This window comes from Martes martes (assembly GCF_963455335.1).
Source record: "Martes martes genome assembly, chromosome: 15".
NCBI classification, from domain to species: Eukaryota; Metazoa; Chordata; class Mammalia; order Carnivora; family Mustelidae; genus Martes; species Martes martes.
This window is the reverse complement of record NC_137903.1, coordinates 14,659,946-14,683,912: the sequence shown is the minus strand read 5'-3', so window position 1 is coordinate 14,683,912 and position 23,967 is coordinate 14,659,946. Positions and strand designations below refer to the sequence as shown.

The 23,967-nt window shown below is 39.5% G+C and overlaps 1 protein-coding gene across 2 annotated transcripts in view; it reads right to left on the bottom strand.

Moving 5' to 3' along the window:
* The window catches only part of ESRRG (estrogen related receptor gamma), a gene marked incomplete at its 5' end in the record, with an annotated part of 226,247 nt that extends 209,832 nt beyond the window's left edge, over positions 1–16,415 (bottom strand). For both annotated transcript variants that reach the window (XM_080824296.1, XM_080824297.1), the window contains one exon: positions 16,360–16,415. In XM_080824296.1, the coding sequence (XP_080680422.1) occupies positions 16,360–16,415 (56 nt within the window). The remainder of the gene's footprint in view (positions 1–16,359) is intronic.
* Between the last annotated feature and the right edge of the window lie 7,552 nt (positions 16,416–23,967).

Sequence of the window (23,967 nt, the reverse complement as noted above, 5' to 3'; positions counted from 1 at the left end):
AACCACAAATGAAGCGAAAACATAGGTGAGTTGATGACTCAGCCTGCGTCTGCAGTGTCTCACATAAAGGTAAGCAGCCCTTTGCATATATCTATCGAGTGGAAGAGATAAAAACCACAATCTTATAGCTTTTGGGCATAAGAGAAAATATGAGCTATACCCAAATTAGGGCAACTCTTTGTCTTATATTTCTGGTGTCACTTCCGAAAGTGTGGCATTTCCCCTCCAAAGTCTGTAATTCTATAGTACTGAAACACACACAAAAAATTGTGTTGCCTATCACTTGCTGTTGGAAGCTTACAACATCGTAACGCCACGCTATCATGAGACAGTCACTCAGTAACATGTAGTATAAATTTTAATTGAGCATAAACACTTGACAAAAATTCTCCGGAGATGTTTCTGGCATATTCTGATTGGCAATGGTATCATGATACCATGATTTTAATCCTTCTATAAACTTAACTGATGCCAGTATAAATCTTATTACCTAACTTCACTAATCATCTAATTATAAACACCGAAAAATGTGAAAGACAATAATTTTAATGACCTGAAGCGAACCAATCTGTATCTTCAAAAAATAAATAAATAAAACTCTTTAATAAAATTGCATTCCCACTAAAGAGATGCTGCAAAGACACAGGCAAACTGAAATTCCAGGCTTCTGGGAACTCTGCGGGGTAGTTTTGCAGGAATTCCGGACAGACAGACAGTAGCTGTGAAATTATCTCAAGATTAAGGGCAAGGTTTTCTTACAAAAACTACCTTTCAATAGTCATTTATTTTGATTAGAATGAGTTTACGAAGTCAAACCTTTCCCTTAAAGTCCAATCACATAAACCTTCCAGAGTTCAAATAAATCCCCCTTGCTTTCCCTATGATCTATAAAGCATTTTTTACATGATCTTTTAAAGAATTTTTTCCCCTCTCATTTCCAGTCTGAAAAACAAACCATATACAAGTAATTGAGAGCATTTTAAGATGTAAAGGCAACTTTGGTGATCAAGTCTTCAAAGCCTTCACGAGGAAGCAGTGTCAATATGGCTTTTTTAGCTGAGGGAACACAGGCCAGACCAGACTTGACTGCTCCAGGACCCCCCATCACACTTTTGAAATACTCAGGATCTGAATCTACAGTTCCTAACTGTGTTCATGGTGCTAACTTTGTATCAGTCCTAAAAAGCCGAAAACAGAAAATCATGCTGGAAGCTTCAGCGTGCTTAAGTTTTAAAACTCCTGGTACCTAAAATCCCACAATCGTGTTCTGAAGACTGACCCAAGTTTAAACGGGAGACATGGATATAAAAAAAAACACATTTTTAAGTGGTTTTTATGCACCCAAGATCATTTTATAATTTTTATCATTCACTTCAGGATCTTAGTGCCCCGGACAGTGCTTGTACGGAAATATTTTTGAATGAATGATCAAGAAAATGTAGTTTAATGCACTAAATGGGTTACTTTAATGATTTTAAAAATTGCAAAACAATGCATGTAATCCTTTTCAGTGCAACATGAAAAGTTACCATATCCAATCAATCTGACACCAGAGAGTTGGTTATGAAAAATACACTTCCAAAATCAATGTTAAACTGATATCTTTTAAACTTGATTTCATTAACTATCATTAAACTGTTGGCCCACAACCTAATTAATGCACACCACAGAGGGTATTTAATAATACTAAACAGAAGGGGTTGGACATTTCTTAGGAAAAAACACATTATAAGGCAAATGGCCGTAAGTTAACATTTAAAGACAGTAACTGTGGAAATAAAATGTGATTTTAGATTTACATATTTCATAATGATTGGGATATTCTCAGTGTTTTCGACGTGTGTTAAGGCTGCCACAATTAAACTGGCAGACAATATTCCTTCTAAAATAAAAAGCAGCAAATTCTCACCTAAAAATACCTGCTATTTTAAAAACAAAAAACAGTAAGGATAAGCAAAGAGTGAAGGAATGCATAGGTAATTTTAATTTTAGGCCTGGATATAAAAGATCATAAAGGTAATGTATGTTACCTGTTACTTGATGTTACTCAAAGTGAATGATAATTATAATTGTGATTTTTAACATTTCAAAATTATCCTTCAGTAAAGTGTATGTGATAGTCTCGAACAGGTCCGTCTTATATAAATATGTATAGTTGAACATATTTTTGCAGTGTTAGAAATCAGAGTAATGACATTTCATATACACACAAAAAACCCCTACATTTGTTTTACATGTGTTTAAAGAATAGTTAAGGCATGTGTCTGTATATGCGAGTGTGTGTTTATGTATCTCTATATATAATACAATTTCTCTAACTGGTTGAATTATTTCCCAATTTCAGACCCCCTCCTGGATGTGGCCAACTCCTCCAGCTCCACAAGACAAGTTAGTCATAAAATATAGATATCCAAAGTTAAAAATTTTTAAATTTGATCCAAATATATAGTATATGTTATAAATGGCATAATTTAAAAAGAGAAATAGATTTTTAAGTGCCACTTTTCTCTTTCCTAAACAAAATATTGATAAAGTGACTCAAATGCCATAAGTTTGATGCAATGCCCAATTTGTTAAACACATGCAGTCTTCCCAAATTAACTATGATTTTTTTTTTTTTTTTTTGCATGTGCCGGCTGGCTTTCTTCTTCATACGTAGGCATCACTAAGTGAAAAACAGAATTGGGGGAGAGAGGGTACAATCTCTAAAGAAATTACTTCTTTTACTTCTTTGGGGTTCACCTCCCTAGGTGAAAAAGATAAATTAAGACACATCATTAAACACACACACACACAAATGGTAGGATAAACCAATCGCTAAAATCTTTGAGAGGTTGGAAACAGAGCACACTGAGTAAACATCAACTTTAATTAGTAAGGAAGGACAGTACCTCTGGATACTAACTGTAATCCTCGTGCAAGATTTATCCAAATCACCCTGGTTCTGTTTTGTGTTTCCCCCTCTGAAAGTCTAAGAGGCATTTTCTACCTAAGTTTTGAGTTTACAGTTTAAAAAAGCAAGAGAGAGGGGAGAGAGAGAGAACAGGATTCCTTGCAGGCCCTCTCCCCACCTAAACAGAGCCATTTGCATAGTCCATTGAACACTGTTTAGTAAACATGGAGTGTAGGGACCACAGTGACTTCTATCTTCCTGGCCTGCCGGCCTTTTAAAAGCAAGGCGGGGATTCTGTTTTTAGTACACACTCTGGTTCAGTGTTAATCCTGTTTTATGTTGTTCACACCTGCTGCTGACTAGCAGCCTGCTGATGGGCCGGGGCTCACGCTGCTGGGAGAAATCCCACTCCCGGAGGAGCCGGAGGAGCCGGACAAAAGCTACTGTACAGAGCTGCAAACAAAGCCTGACCAGGGTCCAGGAGACGGGACAAGCTGACCCCGGCAAATCTTCCCTCCCGTTTGGCAAATAAGGCTCCCATGTCCCCAAGTTTGCCACCCAACAATAAAGGCCACCGATTGCTCTTTTCTGAAGGAAACTGAACCCCATGGGCTTAGTTCTATTCCTCAGCTGTGTATGTCTTTGGGTAAAATTAATGCCCATGCAGTAAAAACGAAAATGTCCTAATCAGGAGTCCGCGTCAGCCACACTTTGTGTCCTTACTGAAAGAATCTATCCCTGAAACCAACCTAAATACGAATTTAAAATGCCCTATGGCTAACCTCTCTTGTCCTCGAATTTTACATCCAAAATGAACAGAGATAGAAAATAGTACGTTCTGCCATCAGTGGCCACCGTGTGACCAGGACAGTGACTTGGATGCTAAGACCGCTCTCCCCCAGCCTCCCACCCTGCACTGCATGTGCCTAATAGCAAACATCAAAAGGAATGACTCCTTTTTTGATCTTAGTACCAGCGATAAATCAAATTCAGTGCCACAGACAGGGGGGAAATTCGCTACTGAGGGAAAACCCCGAGACTGACGGTGGGACCAGTTGGAGGCATTCGCTCAATCACGTTTCCAGTAAACGATGCCCACCCTCCTTTGCTCTGAAACAAGATGTAAGTTGCCGTGCGTTTACCCAGAGCAAGAAAAACTGACCCAGTCCTGATATGACCCTAAGTCAGGAGATGCTTTGGGCTGACATTGCCAGCAATGGCCCCGGAGCCCCTCTCTCCTACCTACAGACCCCGAGCCCAGGTCCCTTCTCTCTGGGAGCCAGACTCTGCCCACAGGTGGGCACAGAAAGCCCCTTTTGGCCAGCACGGCACAGCTCCAGGAGGAGCTGCACGTCTGGGGAGGGGGTGTCGGATGGGAACTCGGGGATCGCTTTCTTACATGTCCCGGAGCAGCGTTTCTACCTGCAACAGCCAATAAAGCATCATGGGCTCCACGGCCAAGTTGGGGCGTCCTGTGTCTGCCTAACCCTCAGTGGTGCACAGATTTAATGGAGCAGAGTTTTCATACTTCTCTGGGGGGAAGCACGCAAATTGCTAACTTGCATTTGAAGGTTCTGTTAATGAACGGAAGCGAGGATGAGATGTTCGAGGTGTCGGCGTCTTTTCCCCGGTTTGTTTTCTTATCTACCCTTAGCAATGTCCTCTTTTTTGGAGGGTCAGCGCTCGAGCTACTCCCTTGTCTGTACCACACTCTTCCTCAGCAGAGGGAAAACAGGGATTCTCAGAAGCAGCTTAGCTACCACAGGTGAGAATCCAGGTAAATGCATACTTTTTCAGCGTGTATAATACTGCATACTTGGGAACGCTCCCAAGTCTTAAAGAAAACAAAAACTGTCCTTAAAAACGATACTATGATATACCTGCCATAACCGTAGACAGAATTCATGTGTCCCCCATAAGCTGACACAGCCCATCATAAAATCAAATAAAAAAATAACAGTTGTCGCTTTCAATCTGCTTACGTAATATGAGAAGTATAGGAATAAATTCAATTATTATGTTGAATCACAGGAAAATGCTGATAGATGACCACTTCTTGACCTACAAAAATGGCAATTTCATGTGGTTTCATGAAAACATAATTAGAATCCTATTACCTCACTTTCACACAAAAAAGGCTGAAGTTTTGTCAGGGAATTTCATGATCCCGAACTTGATTTCCCTCCTGATTCTCCCTCAGAATGCCACCTCTCATTTCGTCTGGTTTTGTTTCATTATTATCAAAATGGGACAATTTACCTAAGTATATTTCAAAACTTGAACCTGGGACGATTTGGGGTACTCAGGTCCTAGCAGTCAAGATGTCACTGGAAATCAAGTTCTGCACATTCAACGGTTCACATTTCCAGTGGAGGGTTTACTACGGGACTCACTTTTCCGAGAGGCAATCCCAGGTAACAGAAGAGCCCACGCTTCCTTCCAAGCGCCAAGACCGCACCACCATGGAGCACGATGGAAAAAATCTCATCCTTGACCCTTCACTTAAGGACTGGAACCACGGATGAGCTTCCTTCCCCCGGCGACTTTGTGAGTTTGCTCAGGACAGAAAGATCCCCGTGTAGGAGCCACCGTCGCAGCTCCGAGATCAAATGATACTGAGTGTTCCGCGTGGAGTGCCGGCGACAGGAGGGAAGCCCTCGGATAAGAGAAGGAAAAGCAGCAGCCGCCGCAGCCGCTGTGCGCGTGATCAAGGGGTTCAAGGGGTTCGACGTGCAGCTGCCTTGCAGCGGGGTTCTGGAGCACGCCCACTTCTGAGCAAAGTTAAGACCACCTTATTTTGATTATAGTGCTTTCCTCGGGCAGGAATTTTTATTTCGGCCTGAATCTTAAACCATTACATTTCCAGTGATGCATTTTTATGTTTACAATTGACATCTTCATAAAAGAATGAAACCTTTGAGCAACAGCTCCAAAGCATGAAGGTTGCCTGCAGTAAGTACTTAAATTATTTTACACCTAAATGGAGCCCAGTTGTTTTTAGTTAAAATTTAATAAACCTTAAACTGATGACCTTTCTTCCACAGAAAGGCCCAGAGTTGCAAAAACGAACTTTCCAGTGAAATATATTTTAAGGAACTAGTGCTGAACAAAGGGCTATTTAAAGCTGAACGCTTTGTCAATTTATCAGCCTGTGAACATTCTGTTCCCGAATCTCCCGCTGCTGCTGAATGTATAGAACGCTGGTGCCTTGCTTAATCGAATACTATTGATTCGAGTGTGTCACAGTGATCTCATTGAGAGTAATCAATAGTAATCCAAAATCAATCAATCTGCTCTTGCACTATCATTTATCAAATCTGAATACACCAAATTATTTGTAGGCGTCAAATTACAAAGAAGAGAAGATGGTTGAGCTGGGAAAGTTAATGGTTTATATTAAGAGCAAAACCAATATCTCTCTCTTTGTCAGGGGAGGTGCTTTAAAATGGGCTGTGGCTTGGACAAATACATTTATCTGCTCATTAAAGCATCCTAAATTTATAATTAATCTCATTCCATTCCGGGGAGGGTGGGTCAAAACCAAGATTTCTTATATAGGACTTTGCTGGTTCAGCACAAGTGACATCAACGTCCACATGCCCTAACTTAACAACAGCACGCAAGCATTTTTACAAGTCTGATAAGCTAAGTTTCAAATGCCTGTCACCCCTCTGCTGGAAAACAAGGGGACTCGATTGACACAGGACATAACTGCATCTTCTAACATCAGAAATGATGTTTAATAGAACTGGAGTGGGAAAAGGCATACTTAATTTCTCCAGAGAATGTACAGCCTCGATGCACCTGCTTATCAAAGAAGCTGCTGGTGATGCTGAAGTTTCCTTTATCAACATATTCACCTGTAATTTAGTCAAGGTAATAAATCCTGCTTTTCATTACGGCCCACTCAAAAGCAGCCTTACTATTTAACTTGAATGAAAAAAGGCACAGAGTGTCTAAAACATTTACTTTTGCTAATGTAAAAGTGTTGGCATTTTACTTCGTTCCCGATAAGCTGGTGCCAGTAGCAGAGTGATTATTCTTTTCTTATTCAAAGCCTATCAGCATTTCGAAAAGCTCTCTCAATCTTATCAGGTGTATGAACAGCACAGTTACTGAAAACAGTTTGTACTGCTCCTCTCTCTTTCTGCCAGGCTATCTGATAAACCCCCAACTAACTAACTGTATTTACACACAATCACACAGAAGTTGTATCCTCCACGCCCTGTAGCCAGACTCCAGGCTGCCACGGGTTTTTGCGCTGGGACATTAACTTAACAAAAATGTCAGCAGTGAGTACCCCAAACTGACAACAATCAAGAAAACACCATAAAAGCGCTCAACTAGAATGGACGACAAACAGAAACAAAGGAAAACAAATATGAAAAGTTGATGGCAAGTCCGTTGGAATTCGAGAGGGGGTTAGAATACACTGTGTATGCAAATACGGATGAATCCCACGTACTTACCTTTAATCAAAGTAAATGATCCCTTAGCAAAACAGATGAATAGAAACAGACATTTTAAAAGAAAATATCGCTGCCATGGAAGGGGTTGAGGGAAGTTTTTTAGAGCTGAGCAGGGATTTCCCCCACCTTTCAGATTATCTCAGTGTGGACGAAGAGAGGTTCATTACATAAGCAGAGTAAGACAATAGACAATATCACCGAACTTACCCCATAAACTGAAGACAAGATAGAAAGCAAGGCTGTCACATATGGTGACCACATTCTCAGGACAGATTTTCCAATCATTACAACCCTCATAAATGCTCTAGACATTAAAGTTTTGTTCACTATAAGGAAATAAAAAAAAAATTTTTTTAAATACAATTTGAGTGTATAACCTCTTCGTACCTTTCTCATTCTTCAGACTTAACCAACTGAACAGTTCCATATAAAGGTATGAGGAACGAATCATCACCCAGGCCAACCTGGGCAGGTGATCTGCTCTCCATTTCTATCTATTAAGAAATGCTTAGGCCAGTTCATGGTTCATACGAATTGAGAGACACACCTCATCATTTATGGGAAGTTCTTTGGAGCATGAAAGACAACAATGACATTTATAGAACATAAGAGAAATCTAAAATGTACTTGAACAACTGAATAATAAATTTCTGACCCTGGGAAAGAATCTCTGCTTGGGCTCCTGTGCATAAATTAGCCATTTGTTCCTCACCTCCTTGTGCTGAATGGCTAGGAGAGGACAGAAAAAGGCGGCCACATGCTCCCACCTGAGCCCAACTCCTGATTCTGTCTAGACTCCAAGAACAGAATGAGCCTCTCCTTAGACGTGTAGAGCAGGAAGAGGAATAAGCCAAGTGTGGAGTTCAGTACAATTCAGCTGATGGTTGCTTTTCCAGCTGTGACACTACGATCCCATAACTGATGAGGCAGGTCTCATTTAAGTCTATGGATAAAGGGATGCTTCTGTCACTTACTGGACCCAGCACCAACTGCATACAGTTACTTCCTCATAGAAAAAAAGACACGAGTCTCATCAACCATACGTACCTTTCCCTTTCTTGGGTCATGAACAATGGGTTGCAAACACAATAGTCCTCCTGAAAATACCTGATCTGTTTTAATAGATTAATGATGATGAAGAAAGCATTGTCAGAGGAGTCCTTCACTTATGGGAAAATGAACCTAATTTAACACAGCCAGCTTACATTTTTGGAGAAGTTCAAGTTCTGTGATAATTTGGAATTAAAGAGGGCAAAAGGCAATTGATTAAAGAACCTCATATCTGAATTTTTTTCTCTAAATAAGTACCTTGGTCTCTATAATTTTTCACATTACTTGCTATTTTTGCTAACTGTGGATATAATTTTAGACACTTTTCAAAGTAAAATAAATTCTTACAACTCTAAAATGTAAATATAATAACTGCCTTGAAAAGAACACCTTTTAAAACATTTCCATTCACATGGTAAGCATTAAAAGTGAGCATTTATTTAACGTGCCTTTTGTTGAAATTCTCAAAAGCCATTATAAATAAGCAAAACCTTCCTAGGATCGATGAAAAATTCAATTTTTCATGTGCGAGGGAACCATTCTGACCATGGAAGGGAAAAAAGTTAATATGCATCTGCTTATTTTCTGTGCACAAGTTCTTTTTCAAATTTCATTTTTCTTTTTGCATTTTGAATAAGCCATACGAAAAGAACGCCCAAGACTTTTATCTTCCTCAGAAAATGCATGCAAAGTGCAACAAAAAGAGACGTCCCTTGTTAAAGATGGATTGCCCATGCTCCTTCCGATTCTCCACTTCTTAAAGTCTTTATTTACTTCACACTCAGGAGCAACGGAGGCTCACCACTTCAGAGACTTTTAAAACAATAAATCCCTTTGTTACTTCCAAGAGAGTAGAAAGATTTGACCATGTTTAAGTTATCCTCCCCCACTCCTGGTTTTTGGTTGTTTTTTTTTTTTTTTTTTGGTACAAAACTCGTTATTGTCTATGCTGTCTGTATTCCCACAGAGTTTTAAAGAGAAGTAGGCGAGCAGGCTGGTTTTCATTACACTTCTCCTAGCCATCAATCTCTGATATGATAGGAGAATTTATCGGTAGCTCCCCTTTTATTTAGTACCATCTGAACCAATTGTTTGTGGAGAAGGTGTATGATGAAGCAAAGTTAAATTGACACAACTGTGATATGCCTGACAGCCTTCAGTATGCCTAGTATTAATTTGTTTTCTTTGGCTAGGTAAGTACTGCCAAGGCATATTACACATAATGTGTACTTCCAATCAAAATGATGAAAAGTATATATGCAGTTCTGTGTCACTCTCAGCAGTATGAGAAAGCACAGAAGAATATATAGGACAAAGACTGCCTTTTAAAATTAAAATATAAATTTACTTTGAAGTTCTTTTTTTTTTTTTTTTTTTTTAAACAACGTAATCTAATCTTAGGTAGGCTCTCCATGAGTTTCACACTTGAAGCAGTAAAGAGATTTTAAGTGCCAAAGCTACAGCCATAGGTTGCATTTCTGACGCACAGGGCTGGGTGTTGCATATCTCTCTATTCAAAGGCACACACAGGTCCATGCCAGTATACCGAAGTGCACTCCGATGGACCAGGGAGAAGTCCTTTTATTTAAAACTGCACCTTTTCTTTGAATGCTTTGCCTTAGTGAGTTCTCTTCCAAATATACATTTGTTGCCATAAATTAAGATGGCATGGCATCTGAAGAAATCAAAACATAAAAAGCAAGTTTCCTCCAAACATTTAAAAAATTTTTTTTCAATAAAAAGGGGACTGATCCATGCATGTGTACACATGTGCATGCGAACACATACACGCACGCACACCACCACTACCACAAAATCTCAATCCTCTCAATTTGATGGTTTGGTATAACTGACTAGAAAATACATTTGGAAAATAATGAGAAATAGTGTCCAAATCAGAGAAAAAGAAACACCTGGCACTTCTGTCAAGAAAAAGTAGAGAGGAAAGATGTGTTTGCTAAAAAACTCTGAATGGAAATTATTTTTAGTAGCTGAGGTTTCCTAGATCTTAGAAAATAGAAGTCTGAAATGGACTTGAAACAAGAATGAGATGCCAGGTAAATCCTTCAAAAGGCAAAGGCTGTCACTTATCACCCTCAGATAATAAAGAAGCTAACTCTGATCTGATGGATTGGCAAAAAGAAACAGTAGGATTTAAAAGAAGAGAGAGAAACATTAAATTTGTTTAAGTGCTATACATACAAGTAAAGACAGGAAATGAATCCAGGAATTTAAACCAGAATATAAATAAGAACAAGAATTACAACACAAAGAGCAGTTGGCTGAGTGTTCTTCCTAAACACTCATTCAGATTTACTAAGCAAAATCACAGATCTCTAAACTTACCCCTTCGAGTAAAATTCAAAAATTCTGAAATCTGTGATGTACTTTAGAGAAATAGAACACTTACTAGTCTTCTATATTTGCTTTCAGGAAAAAAAAAGGAAAAAAATGAGGAAATGACATATTTATGTAATACAGATAAATAAAATTCCTATTTATGCATTTATCTGAGAGCTATCATGTTTACATTCAGATATATTTGTCAGGCCCTTGAATTAAAAAAAAAAAAAAAAAGAATGTAGCCCAAGAGCTGATTCAAAACTATTTCTTGGACATGGGCCCAAACCATTAAATTATGCATTTAATATTAGTAGCTTATTTCCTATTTTACAAATCATTTATGATTACCAGCTTTGAATTTAGGAAGGATAGCAGTTAAAAATTCATAAAATCAGAAACAAATCGAGTTATTAGGTTACCTGTTAACCTGTCTTTCTGTATAGTTAATCCCATTCAGTTTAAAATCAGACCTGGCAAATACCCGAAACACGAATTCCAGGTTAAAATCATGCCTGGCAAATTGAACTGGCAACTAATCGATCTGAAAAATACCTGAGATTCACTTTATTATATAAATGTAATGAGTACTGTTAGCAGCCTACCTCTTCCCATAGAGGTATGTATTTCACGTGCATCTATACATGCAAACACACACGTGAGTGTATTCTATGGACTGCTCTGGATTTTAAAGTACGATGTGTGTACTGATGTATTTGTAATAGTCCAGACCACGCATATCCATACACACACGGCGGTGAAAATAATCAACAGCAAAGCATACCAAATGCAGTAAGGAGAATGAGAAGCGGCAGAGATGCCTGGTGTCATCCCTGCACTATCAAATATACACATAAGTATGATTGGAGAAAGAGAACCTAAATATTTCACTGTCAGAGAACGTCGCAAACTGCAATTCATTTCTATCTCATGTGCTTTAGGACAATGACAATTTAATACAAGGCCAGTGGATGTAAAAGAGATAAAAACTGAACAAACTGGACCAGTGTAATCAAAGATTTTCTCCAGAGAGCTGGCGAGGGCCGGAGCTCATATGCACTTAGAACAGATCAACGTTGTATTGTTTCTCTCTTCCATGAATTTGCTATGAAGCAAAATTCCAAGCCAAGCTCAGCTACTGCAATGACTTTAGAGTTCTATTGAAATACCTCTGATGCTCTTCTCTATTTCCAAATGCTTCAGAGGTGGTTCTAAAAAGTTTATTTGATATTAACTGGTTTCACAGAAATCATTGCCATTAATTGCCACTTGTCTGACCAAGTATCAACCATGGGCACAGATTTGAATTTGTTTTATGAAATCCTATAAGCCAAACCTTCCGTGCTGCACAGCACTTTGAAAGTAAAACAAATATTTTTTTTTTTTTTTTCTTTAGTCACTAGGCTAAAACAAATGTTGAGGGATTTTTCACAAGTGATATGGACTTGAGACTGGGCATTATGCCTACCTCCCAAAAGAAAGGTCTCTTCTTTGTCTGTAGATCTTCCAGGAGTAAGGTATTGTGAAAGTATTGTTAAAAAGACTCATAGAGAAGTTACCTGCCCTCTTTGATGAATAGCACCATGTATCTAAAATTAATTGCAAAAGTATGGCCCAGCTAATGAGATGGTCCTTATCTTTTCTCAGCACAGGAAGCACAAGTATTTTTCTGCTGGCTCGATATTTTATAAAAAATGCCTAAAGTGTTATTAACTAAGTAAAAATCTGATTCAAAGACCTCAAAGACCCAAATTATCGTAAATTCTAAAACCTGGAAAACCTGGAGTTAAACCTGATTTCCTGTATTATTTCCTTTTTAAACCTTAATTTCTTTTCTTTTTGACTTTGAAAAGAAAAACCAAAGGGGGAAAAAAAAATCTTTTCTCCAGCTTCTATGAGTATTTTTAAAAACAGAATTACAATATCCTTTTTAATAAGATGGTCAATATATATTACAGGTCAGATTAAATCAAAGAAATATATCAAAGGCCATCAATTTAGAATTAAAAAAAAAAAGAAGAAGAACAATGATACCTTATTGGGGGGAAAACACTGGAAAAATGATCATCCATGCAAGAGAATTAATGGATATCCACAAGGGCTTTGCTAATAACATGGGTTAATTACCGCTGCAACACACAAGGCTCAGTAAATAAAGCAGCAGTGCCATAAACACATTAAGATGAGAAACCATCACTATAAGAACCAGCCAACACCATCACCCTTGCCTCTGCCCAGGAAAGGGAAAGCTGTTTTCCAGCCCTTTCTGTCAAAAGGAGGATTTCTAAACTTAACCACCAAATGTTTATAAGGTAATCCATAAATATACTGACACAAAGGGCTGGTGAAACATGGGGTGCCCATCATTTACCCACCACTCCCATCCCACATTTATTCCATTAACTCAGGAACACTTATTTTTGCTTACTCGAAGGAGAAAATCACATATTACATAATACACACTGTCTGGCTATCTTGACTATCTATAGTTTGGGATATGTACAATGGCTATTAAATTTTCAGAAAAATAGAATTAATCTGTTCGCTTTAGGGCAGGGATGGGCAAGGTTACAAGATTCTGCCGCTCAAGAACACTCACCCCTAAGTGCAGCTAGTTGTCACTTCCAGCAATTTACAAAGAAATCATCTGAAAACCCCACCTACACCACCTCCCTTTAAGGCTGCAGGTGTTTTCAACAGATTTACAGAGAAGAAACAGGAGGAAAAGTAATATGAGCCCTAAGTCTGGAGTTTAGGTGTTCTTCCTTAAAAAAATAAACTTAAAGTGTCTGTTCATAGTTTTCAAATAATATCCCATCTAAAGTGATTTAGGCAAGCTCCTTTTCCTAAAAAAATTGTATCCGCTCGGAGTTAGGCTTGCTGTTGTTGTTGTTACTGTATAAATTTTTTCTTCCTGCCTATTTTCATCTCATACATTTTGACATTACAGTATTACTTTTGGATAGTTGTGTTTCAATTTACATTTTGCTGTTAATAAGGAGAGACAAGGCCGAGGGGAAAAACAACAACAACAAACCCAGACACAGGAAGAGTGGGCCTTACAAAATAAAACTTGCATAGCTCCAAAGAGGAATTTTAAAACACAAATCTGTTTCATTTGCAATGCTGGGATTGCAATGATCAGGCTGAATTTACTAAACTGCTCCCTCCTCGCCTTGCCTGTTTTGGAGTGTTTCAATTGCCTTTCCTTCTTCCAACAGCTGTGACAACTGTTAAAACAGTCAGTAAAATTAAGTCCGCTCTATAATCCTGTAGTCAATGTTACATTTTAATCAGAGGTTGAAAGGGATTCATGTGATGAGCACACTCATTTAGAATGATTAGACGGACACATATGTCAAAATGAGCAGATATATTATTTTCATCTATTTATGCTATCAGTTATTACTGCTATTAAATGTGAAACAAGCTCTCAAGTATTGTGTTCTTTAATGTGCTGGCACATTTCCTAAAATAAAAAACACATAGTTATAGGTTAACATTTTAGGCTCTCCTAATGGTGGTCAATAAATTGTACAAATCTTTAACAGCCTCCAAAACAGAAATTGCCTAATATTTTCCTCTGAAACTGCATAACTCTGGTTTCATTTCTATGTATACACACACGTGATAGGGTTTAACCCAGTACAATTACTATGAATATTAATAGCATGTATAAATTCTGTGGTTTATTAATTGAGACAGAGAGGCAGATGCGTTGCTTAGCATTAGATCTTTCTGTCTGTCCAGTGAACCACGTAACCATCAGAACTGCATCCAGACAATAAATCTGTATTTTTTAAAGATGACTTTTAATGGAGCCAAAAAGAAAGCTAGTTTGAATCTTGCGCCAAAGCCAAAAGGACATGTGCCCTGATTTCATTTAAATGCATCTGCTTTAAGAGGCTTATCTAAACTAATTATTCAAATTAGCTATAAGAAGTTAAATTCAAGAAAACTACTTTAAAAAGAAGCCTCTGGGGGATTTTTAAAGTTTGTTTTGTTTATTTATTCACGGGAGAAAGTTCAGAACCTGGGTGAGCGTGGAGAACGCCTTCTCCCTGACAGGAAGACATTTACACCCTCCAGTTCTACGACCCCAGGTGCACTAACCTTCAAGCCCCACTTGAGTGGGCAGTCCTACCTTTGTTTATTTCTCATTTTTATTTTCACACAATTTAAGGTTGTTTCTGGCCGTGAGTCTGTCGAACTGGATGCAACCTTGCCAGCTTTCAGTCCCTCCTACGCCCATCTCTTGGAGAATAGCCCTTGCGCGAGTGTGTATGTGAGTGTGCAAGAGCGTGCGTGTGGGGGCACGTGCAAGCGTGCAGAGACAGATCCACACACACTCACACCCCTACACACACGAGCAGCCACTGACAGTGCGAGTCACTTTTCATCTCTTACTTAATTACAAAGCAATGCAATACGCAGTCACGAAGGACAGCTAGTGGACATCTACCTATAATGCACTACCTCCTCGTCGAGAGTTTCAGATTTTCTTCACAATCTGTAGAGAGATGTTTGCCAAGAGCACTCTTTTCAGAATTATAACAGTTGGTATTACTGTAATGTGAAAGCAGAGCGGTATAACTGACTCAACAGAAAGATGATCCAGGGACAGGTCTCAGGGTAGACTAATACGTTATCTTAACAGTGGGCTGAAATTAAGTTTATGACCTGCTCATCTACACAAGAATGCCTAATTTACTTGTCCTACACCATCCACTTCTCCCCCACCTCTAGTGTTCCAAAGATATAGATACCGATATATATATACACATATACACACAAATCCATGTGCATAAAGATATTCATGAATCCGAATTAAACTGCACCTAAGAACAAAAGTACTTTTCCCTATTTTCTGGACGTGATACATGACACAAATCCACAATCTCAACATCGTCTGTTCAAGGGGAAATTTTAAAAGTCACTACTGTTTCTTCTTTAGTTTTTTTTTTTTCCCTCCCCTTAAATATTTATAATGTGTGAAAATCTCATGTTACTTAATGGACTGATTTGTCAGTTAAGTGCTGACTTAACGCTAACCATGCAAATAACATTATTCTAGCCCTGAATTGCACAGGGCTAGTTTTTAAATTGTTCTCTGAAGGAGAATTAGTAAATGTGCAATTTTGCCTCTAACTCTGTGCGGTAAGAAATGACAGGGAGCTGAAAATATCTGTCAAACTGCAAATACATAAGAGGCACTCAATAGTATAAATCATTTTGAATATTGTATTTTAAAACATCTTTCCTTGGGAAAATGGGTCCTAGTAAAAGATGCATTTTAACAGTTCACTAAGCATTTGTGCCAAGTGCCTATTCTTAGCACCTGAATAAGAAGTGACTGTCACACAGCTGTTTTACTGACAGTCACTGAGCTTTGCCTCAAAGGTAACATTGTAGTCAGAGAACAATTCTCGACTTACTGAATTAGGAGATCACCCTCAACACAAAAGGCACAAGACAGACACAAACAAGCACTCGTGCACACATCGTACCCAGGGCATTACCTGAATCCGTGTGCAAAGATACACTCTGCCCACCCCCGCACACGCACCCCCACGGCGAGTTTTAAAAAGGAAAGAAAAAGGTACCTACTCTTCCTCGTAGTGCAGGGAAAAAGATTCAGGCAGGCAAAGTTCTACCGAATCCATGTGCGACCGGCAACCATTATTCGTGCTCCCCAGCTATAAATCAAAGTTTCCTTGACAGAGCACAGTGCAATTAACACAAATGTTCTCCTAGTGACAAGCCTATAGGCACAGCCAGTTGGGACCAAAGCTCTCACACTCTCCTAATCAAGGACTTAAAGCCCCGATTGGAGCTTATTAATATGAAGTAGGGCTTTACATATGCAGTCCCACCGGCCCAGCCGCGCAGCCGATTGGGGGGCGTCTGCCCAATCAGGAGGGAGGCGACGGGAGGCTGCCGGCGGCGAGCGGAGCCGGGCAGGTAGGCAGGGCGCGGAGAGCCGCGGGGACTGGGCACCGCGAGCGGCGAGGGAGAGGGAGCGGGGACCGCGGCGGCGATCGGAACGCTCCCGGGAGGCACCGTGCGTTCTCTTCTCTGTCTTTCTCTCTTTTTCTGGGAAGCTACAAAAGAAACCTAACTAACTTAACTCTCTAGGCACTGGAGGGATTTGTCTCGGGTGTCCACCCCGAGACCCATTTTGCCTTGAACAGAAGAACGCACGCACACTCTCCGTCCATTCGGGAGAGGATTCTGCGGAAGGTAGAGAATTAAGTTTGTCCTGCCGTGGTCTGTGTTTCACACCCCCGGGGGCCGCTGCTGCTGGAGTGCCGTACTTGCCCCCCGTTTATTCGTAATCGCGTCTGTTCCTGGTTCCCTGCTCCACACCGGGCATTTTGAAAAATCAAAGACAGTCTTCTAAATTGCTCGGGCGTGTGAGCCCCTGGGATGGTCCTCCCGGAGGTGGAATGCAGTTTTGCACAACTACAGAAGAGGAAATAGTGCTTCCCTACAAACTGAGAGGATGCCTATGCAAATTATATGTGTAAACATTTCTTTACCTGCTGTCTCTCTACATACAGATGCACAAGGCATAGCTTTTCAAAGCAAAGGTAAACAACTCTAGGACAAATTGGCTTCTCCAGTTACAGGGGTGGGGGTCTGAGGGCTGTAGGGGAAATAGTACATTAAATCCATCTCAGTGCATTTTGACCAAATACAGACTGCGTTACCCCCCGCCCCGCGCCCGCCCCCTTGCCTGGAGAGCATTACTACACCGTGCACTAAGTGTTCTTAATCACATACTTATTTCAATACAAGCTTCCAAACTGGAAGGCATATACAAATGTATATGATTTTACCCAAAACATCAGTTTCCAAATAAAATGCAGTGTACATATTTGTTTCTATACATAACACACCCTGAATGCTTAAAAAAAAAAAAAAATCAACCCAGAAACGTTTTGTAAATCATCACACAGTCTGGTCATTATAAGGAATAGTTTCAAAGAGATAACAATTTAGGCAAACTAAGAATTCTCAATCAAAAAAAAAATTTTTTTTAAGGATATAAGAAGAGAAGGTTATTTTCCCTTCAATAATGTAGGATGTGTTCTTAGTTTTCATATAACAAAGAGTTTTCTTAGGTCCTACTTGGAACTACAGGCTCTTTTATACTAGCAAATATATTGGAATAGATGCCAGCCATTGATGGCAAACTGCTCCCTTATGGAGAGTGGAAGACCCACAATTTTGATGTAATTTAGCTCTACTGCTACCAACCTTTTGCATCTTAAGTGTTCCCCGATATAAATAGTATAATCTTTGAGATCAAAATAAATGAGTTCAGATATTCAGTGTGTGTTGAAGTCACTAAATCAGAACTCAACTCTCTCTCAACCCTTTCAGATTTTCTAGGTCTTTAAGAAAACAAAACACTAAAATAGAGCAGCCACATTAAAATTCAGAATGTAAAAATGACAGACCTGATTTGTCCCCCCCACAGAAGAAAGCAATTTTCCTGCCATGTATTTGACCATATCTAAGATATGGGCCTGATTCCTTTTATTTGTGGTCTAAATTCTTACAAGTTTTTAGATGAGAACTCACACAGCAAAAACTGTGCCTGAGAATAGTGTATAAAAGCAGGTAGTAAAAGCTTAATTACCAGTAGCATTATGCTGTCTATATTGTTAAATGTGAACTCTGCAATTAAGATGTAAATTTGGTTGTGAGCAGTGAATTAAAAGAGCTTTGAGATGTAGAAGAAAATCCAAGCATTCTGCAGACACCACCTCCCAAAAAAAAGGATTGTCTATTCAATCTAAAATGAGACATGTAATCATTTTATAATTAAAAAAATAAATAAAGAGGCATTTGAAATAAAAACATGATTTTTCCAAAATAGAATTAAAGAAATATGGAAGCTAATATAGCATCAGAATGAAAGAAAAACATCTTTGGTTCAAAGATTATTATCTACATTTCTGAACAAACTAAAATTCTCAGGGTGATTAATAGATCCAGTTGTATACATTTTTAAACAATGTCCCCAAAACAGAGTTTCTTTTTAATTTTTTCCTAAAGACACTTTAAAAAAATAATAATTTTATGTACTCAACCCACCTTAAAGCACTCAATACATTCAGATTTTGCACCTGTGCAGAATGCCGCACTGTATTCAGTTTCTTTGCATTATCACGCTGTGACAGAACCTGTTTATTACTCCTTTGAAATGTCCTTTTAAAGACAAGATTTGTAGTCAATTATTTACCGATGGACCTTAAATCACCACATTTCATAGTAGTCATCATTTACTTCCCAGAATTTTCTTATTTCCTTTTGGGTACTGATTTGCCCCATTAGGAACCACTGGATCTCACTGGTATATATTTTAGACATGTTTAGACTCTTCCGTGTGTCAGTCTCTTCTGTGCTCACAGAGACACAAGTACAAACAGACAGCGCATCGTCCCCACTGATCTCTCACTAACCATATTTCATCAGTGCAAGGTACAGTGTCCACTGAGCTAGCTGCTTTCTGAACGACCAGAAATATACCAGTGTATATACATACACGGATCTGTATGTTCCCTTTGGGATCAAAGTGTCACCTTTGCAAGTCAAGGACCTAAGATTACATAGACTGTCTTGAATCCAGTTTAACCAATTTGAAATTTAAAATAATATCTACTGCACTAAACCTGCAAGACAGCTTCCAGAATATTTTATAAATACGCAGCTTAGTCATCTCCAGAATCTTCCCTAGCCACAGTTTTCTCACCTTGAAGGAGGAAACAGTGGATAATCACGGGAAATACACACATCATGGGCAATACTGAGCATACATCTTCTAGAATCTCAACAACAAAGGATATGGGGAAAAAATGAAACAAACAAATTAAACAGCCTCGACTAAACACATTTTGCTAATCAGTCAATACACTTCACAATCTTACCACAAGGAGTCTACCCAAAGCAGGAAAAAAAAAATGGGACTAAATGAAAGAACCTCTTAGGACTATTTCACACGGAATATTAATCAATTAGTTAATATCCATCTATTATGCACCAGGCCATGGGGCCATGCATAGTTTCAATCTCTTTTTCCTTAAACAATCCAGTCACAAATACCCAGACAACTTCATCCTCAGGCCCTAACTCCTGCACAGACACCAGCAGAAAATATACTTCATTTCCATTTGAAAGAACAGAATGGCAACAAGCAAAACTCAAGTGCAAACAGCACGTAGCTTCCTGTTTACTGTACTGGAAATTTTACTGTATTTTAATCAGAATCCTTTCCCAAAACATTCTAACAGTGAATTCTTATGCTGCAAAGAGATGATGAGAAATGTTTCATCTTGCCATTACTGCATATTAACAGCTACTTTCAGTTCCCATCTTCCTTTTGTGAAAATTAACAGGACTAATCTGTCTTAAAATGCTTCTAGTTGTCACACTATTTTTGAAGCAAATTTTATTTTATATTGCACATCTGTCATTTGTTAAATATTTAAAACTCAACAAGGCATAACAAATTTAGATTTTCAGATGGCTTTCTAACCTACCTTTGTGGATCTTTCCCCAAGACCAGAAACCCTTAAAAAAGCTCTTTAACTCTTTGAACCATCTTCCCTGCTGTCTTTGATAGCTTGTGTATAGTATAATGTACCATAATGCAAAAAGCAAGTCAAGACTACTACAAACTATGATCTTTAACTCTAAAAGAAAAGCCACAAATGAACATCCCTGCAAAAAGAATCCTGCTGGGCAAACAGGAGGCTTAGACACCAGGATCCCTTCTGCAACCTCTGATGACCTGGATGGCCCCGAGCAGGTCACCTCATTTACCTACCCCTCTTTTCCTCATCTGTGCATTGGGATTGCTTTTATGCTTTAAACCTGCTTAAGAACACACCTTTCCCGGTGGGAATGTGAAGACTACTTTCGGAGTCAGTATGACTACTTTCCTCTCCATCACCACCAAACCTCCGTCAATTCATCATACCTCATCTTTTGCTGCCTTTCATTTCTAGGGCACAGGCTTTGATATTTAAATTATTGTCTCGATTGGCAAGAAGCAATCATTTCGACTGAAAGTGATCACTTCCACAGAAGCACTAATAAAAACCTCGCCTTTTGACAAACCTCTTGTCCTATAAATCCATCCCATTCCCAAATTACCAAGTCCATGTAAAAAGCCCATTCTCTGGGGAGCAATTACCTCACCTCTGTAACACACCAAAAACTCTTTTCTCAGGGTCTGTGAAAGTGGGGGTGGGGGGAGTGGGAATCCAAGGAAGACAGAGAAAGTAACAGAGACAGTTCGGTTTCTGTTTAATTAATTTGGGATTATTTCACTTTCATTTCATCAAGCTAATGAGATACATGGTAAAATATCAGGAAAGATTAAGTTATAAACTATAGCAGCTCCAATGGGAAAAGCAACTTTAGTTACACTGTATTTCCAACATATGTACCCTGGTGAATTACTAGATGCATTTTCTAGTATCCTACGAGCTTTCTATAACCTGTATGGCATATATTTACAGAGCAATAGTTAACATTTTGAGATTATACGTTAATAAGTGAGTTGCAGTTATATTCTTTCCTGAATGTTAAGCACCATGAGCTAAATGCAGAAAACATTCAAGGTCAATGTCCCATTTTAGACCTTTTCAGGCAGCTGTAATATTATGATAATCAAGCTTAAAATATTCCTATAGAAAGAGTAAATTAGCCTTTTCACTTGAAAGATGATTATGATAAACAATAAACCTAAGAGAGGACAAAATCCCTATTTTTAAAAGCCATAAATTGTTGACTCAATCATGTGTGTGATAGTGTTGTCCAAAATAAAGGGTTGCTTAACTCTGAGAGGAAGGGGGAGGGGTAAGGGGGAGAGTAGTGGAGACAGGGGGGATGGGGGAAGTGGAACAAATATGACAGATTTTAGAATAAGCAATACTTGCTTTGATACTAGCAAAATGATCAAATTATCCCTCTTAAACACCCCATTCAACATCTATTCAAAGTTAAAAATGCATTGGCCCAAGAAACATCAAAACACACAAAGTATGTTTTTTCCTAACTTAGAGGACTCTTGGACACTATTTGAAAGTTCTCTTTTCCTATTGTTCCCTTTAACCCTTTCATCCAAATTTTCAAAGGACCACTGGCAGGGCTGGGGTGGGGGGGGGGGATGTTAAGTGAGCCCTGCAGCATCTGGTGTCCATATAAACAGGCTTAGAGCCTATTACTTTTTTTTTTTTTAATGTTAGAACTGTCTGACACACTCTTCTAAGCTTCCCTTTTATAAATGAGCACATTTGATAAAAATCTGCTTTCCCCAAGCAAGGCAAATTAATGAGGGGTGCGTGTCTGTCATGCCTGGCCGAAGTCAGGAGATGGTGGAAGATGTCGGTCACTGGGAAGGTCTCAGGCAGCTCAGAAGTCAACCTTGGGCTCCTGTTCCAATTACAAAGGATGGCGCTTTGGTCCTAGGGTCACGCCACAGATCTAACTCTCAGTTTCCTTTGCTATTAAATGGGAATAACAATAAGAACAATCTTGTAAAACGGTTACGGGGATTAACTCCGTTGAAAGTAATTTAGCACCGGAGTCTGGTCCTAGTTGGGGTTGGGGAGGACAGACCACCTGACCCAGTGGGCCTAGACCCTCTGACTTGTGCCAGCTGTCCTCGCTTAATAATTCACAGTTCTCCCTCCTTACACTCTCCAGAGCACCTCAGTTTGGATAATAAATTTTACTGTCATTGTCCACACAGTGAGCCTCCCATAAATGTTAGCCATGCTGTTTTTAAATCTCGCTAAATGAAAGAAAAAATGTAAAGAAATGGCATTATCCATTCATTTGGCCTTCATCGTTGGCAAGAGTTCAAGGTGCTTCATACGGAAAAGGAAACGAAGTGTTAAAGTATCCCCCGCCTTGAACAGAGTGGTACTGTTTGCCCTAAGAGGAGGATACGGATCGCTCGCTAGAATACTGCCACGCACATGTGGGCTCAGGATAATGAGAAGGGACGAAAGATGTCCCCCGTGCAGCCAACCATTGTGTTCATGCACGAGTGTGAAGAAGACAGATTTGGGAATGTTCGATGATTCCGCTGACTCTCCAGACCACTCCATTGTCCACTGTTTACCAGAAAGAAGGGGACAGAGACATTGCTCCTGCTCCTCTTCTCCTCCTTTAAGGCTTCCTTCCACAACCCTCTACCCTAGCAGTTCAGTCAACAATGAGGTTGATTTTATTACGATCCCAAGGACAAGCTCATTCACCCAGGAGCTCCTTTGATCAGATCTCAAGAACCCAACTACTCCACAAGGCTTTGCTCTTGTTACACTGAATGGCCACTAATCCAGGGCAGAACACAAAGTCTGGGCAACAGGGAATGACGGACAGGGAGGGACCACCGGCATGATGAGTCCAACTTGGCTACCTTACAGGTGAGGAAAATGAGGCCCAGAGTGGCTAAGAGTCTTAACCCAAGTTTCACACTCAGGTAGTAGAAAAGATTACACGTCTCCTCTTCCCAGAGCTTACTTAGTAACACGCTACTCGTGTTAATCTCCCAGTTGTTGATAATATACCAGTGCATGGAACTCCAGCAGACAGACGAGCGCTCTGGGGGCAAAGGTCCCAAGTAAGAGACAAGGGACATCAGATCCCAAGAGATAAATACCCAAGAGTATACCAAACTATCCTTTACTTTCTCCAAAAGCCTAGAAAGATAAAAAGAGTCACATATTTAAAAAGAAGTAGAGATGAATTGATAGACAGGAATTCTCTCTTCTCTTCTCCCCAGGGAATTAGGTGTACTTTTTTTTTTTTTTTTTAAGATTTTATTTATTTATGTGAGAGAGAGAATGAGAGAGAGAGAATGACAGAGGAGAAGGTCAGAGGGAGAAGCAGACTCCCTGCAGAGCAGGGAGCCGGATATGGGGATGTGGGACTCCATTCTGGGACTCCAGGATCATGACCCGAGCTGAAGGCAGTCGCTTAACCAACTGAGCCACCCAAGCACCCGAGGTGTCCTTTCATAAACACATTTTGACGATCATTTCATTTAGGGATCTGGTTTTTATGAAGTGGCCCCTCCCTTCCCCACCTTAACCTCTCCCTCACTGTCATCTGTGAAACTGAGGGGTTCCCCAGAGCCAGCAAGGGCCCTCAGTAAGTAGTCCTGTCAGTGTTACAGAAACACAGGAAGATGTC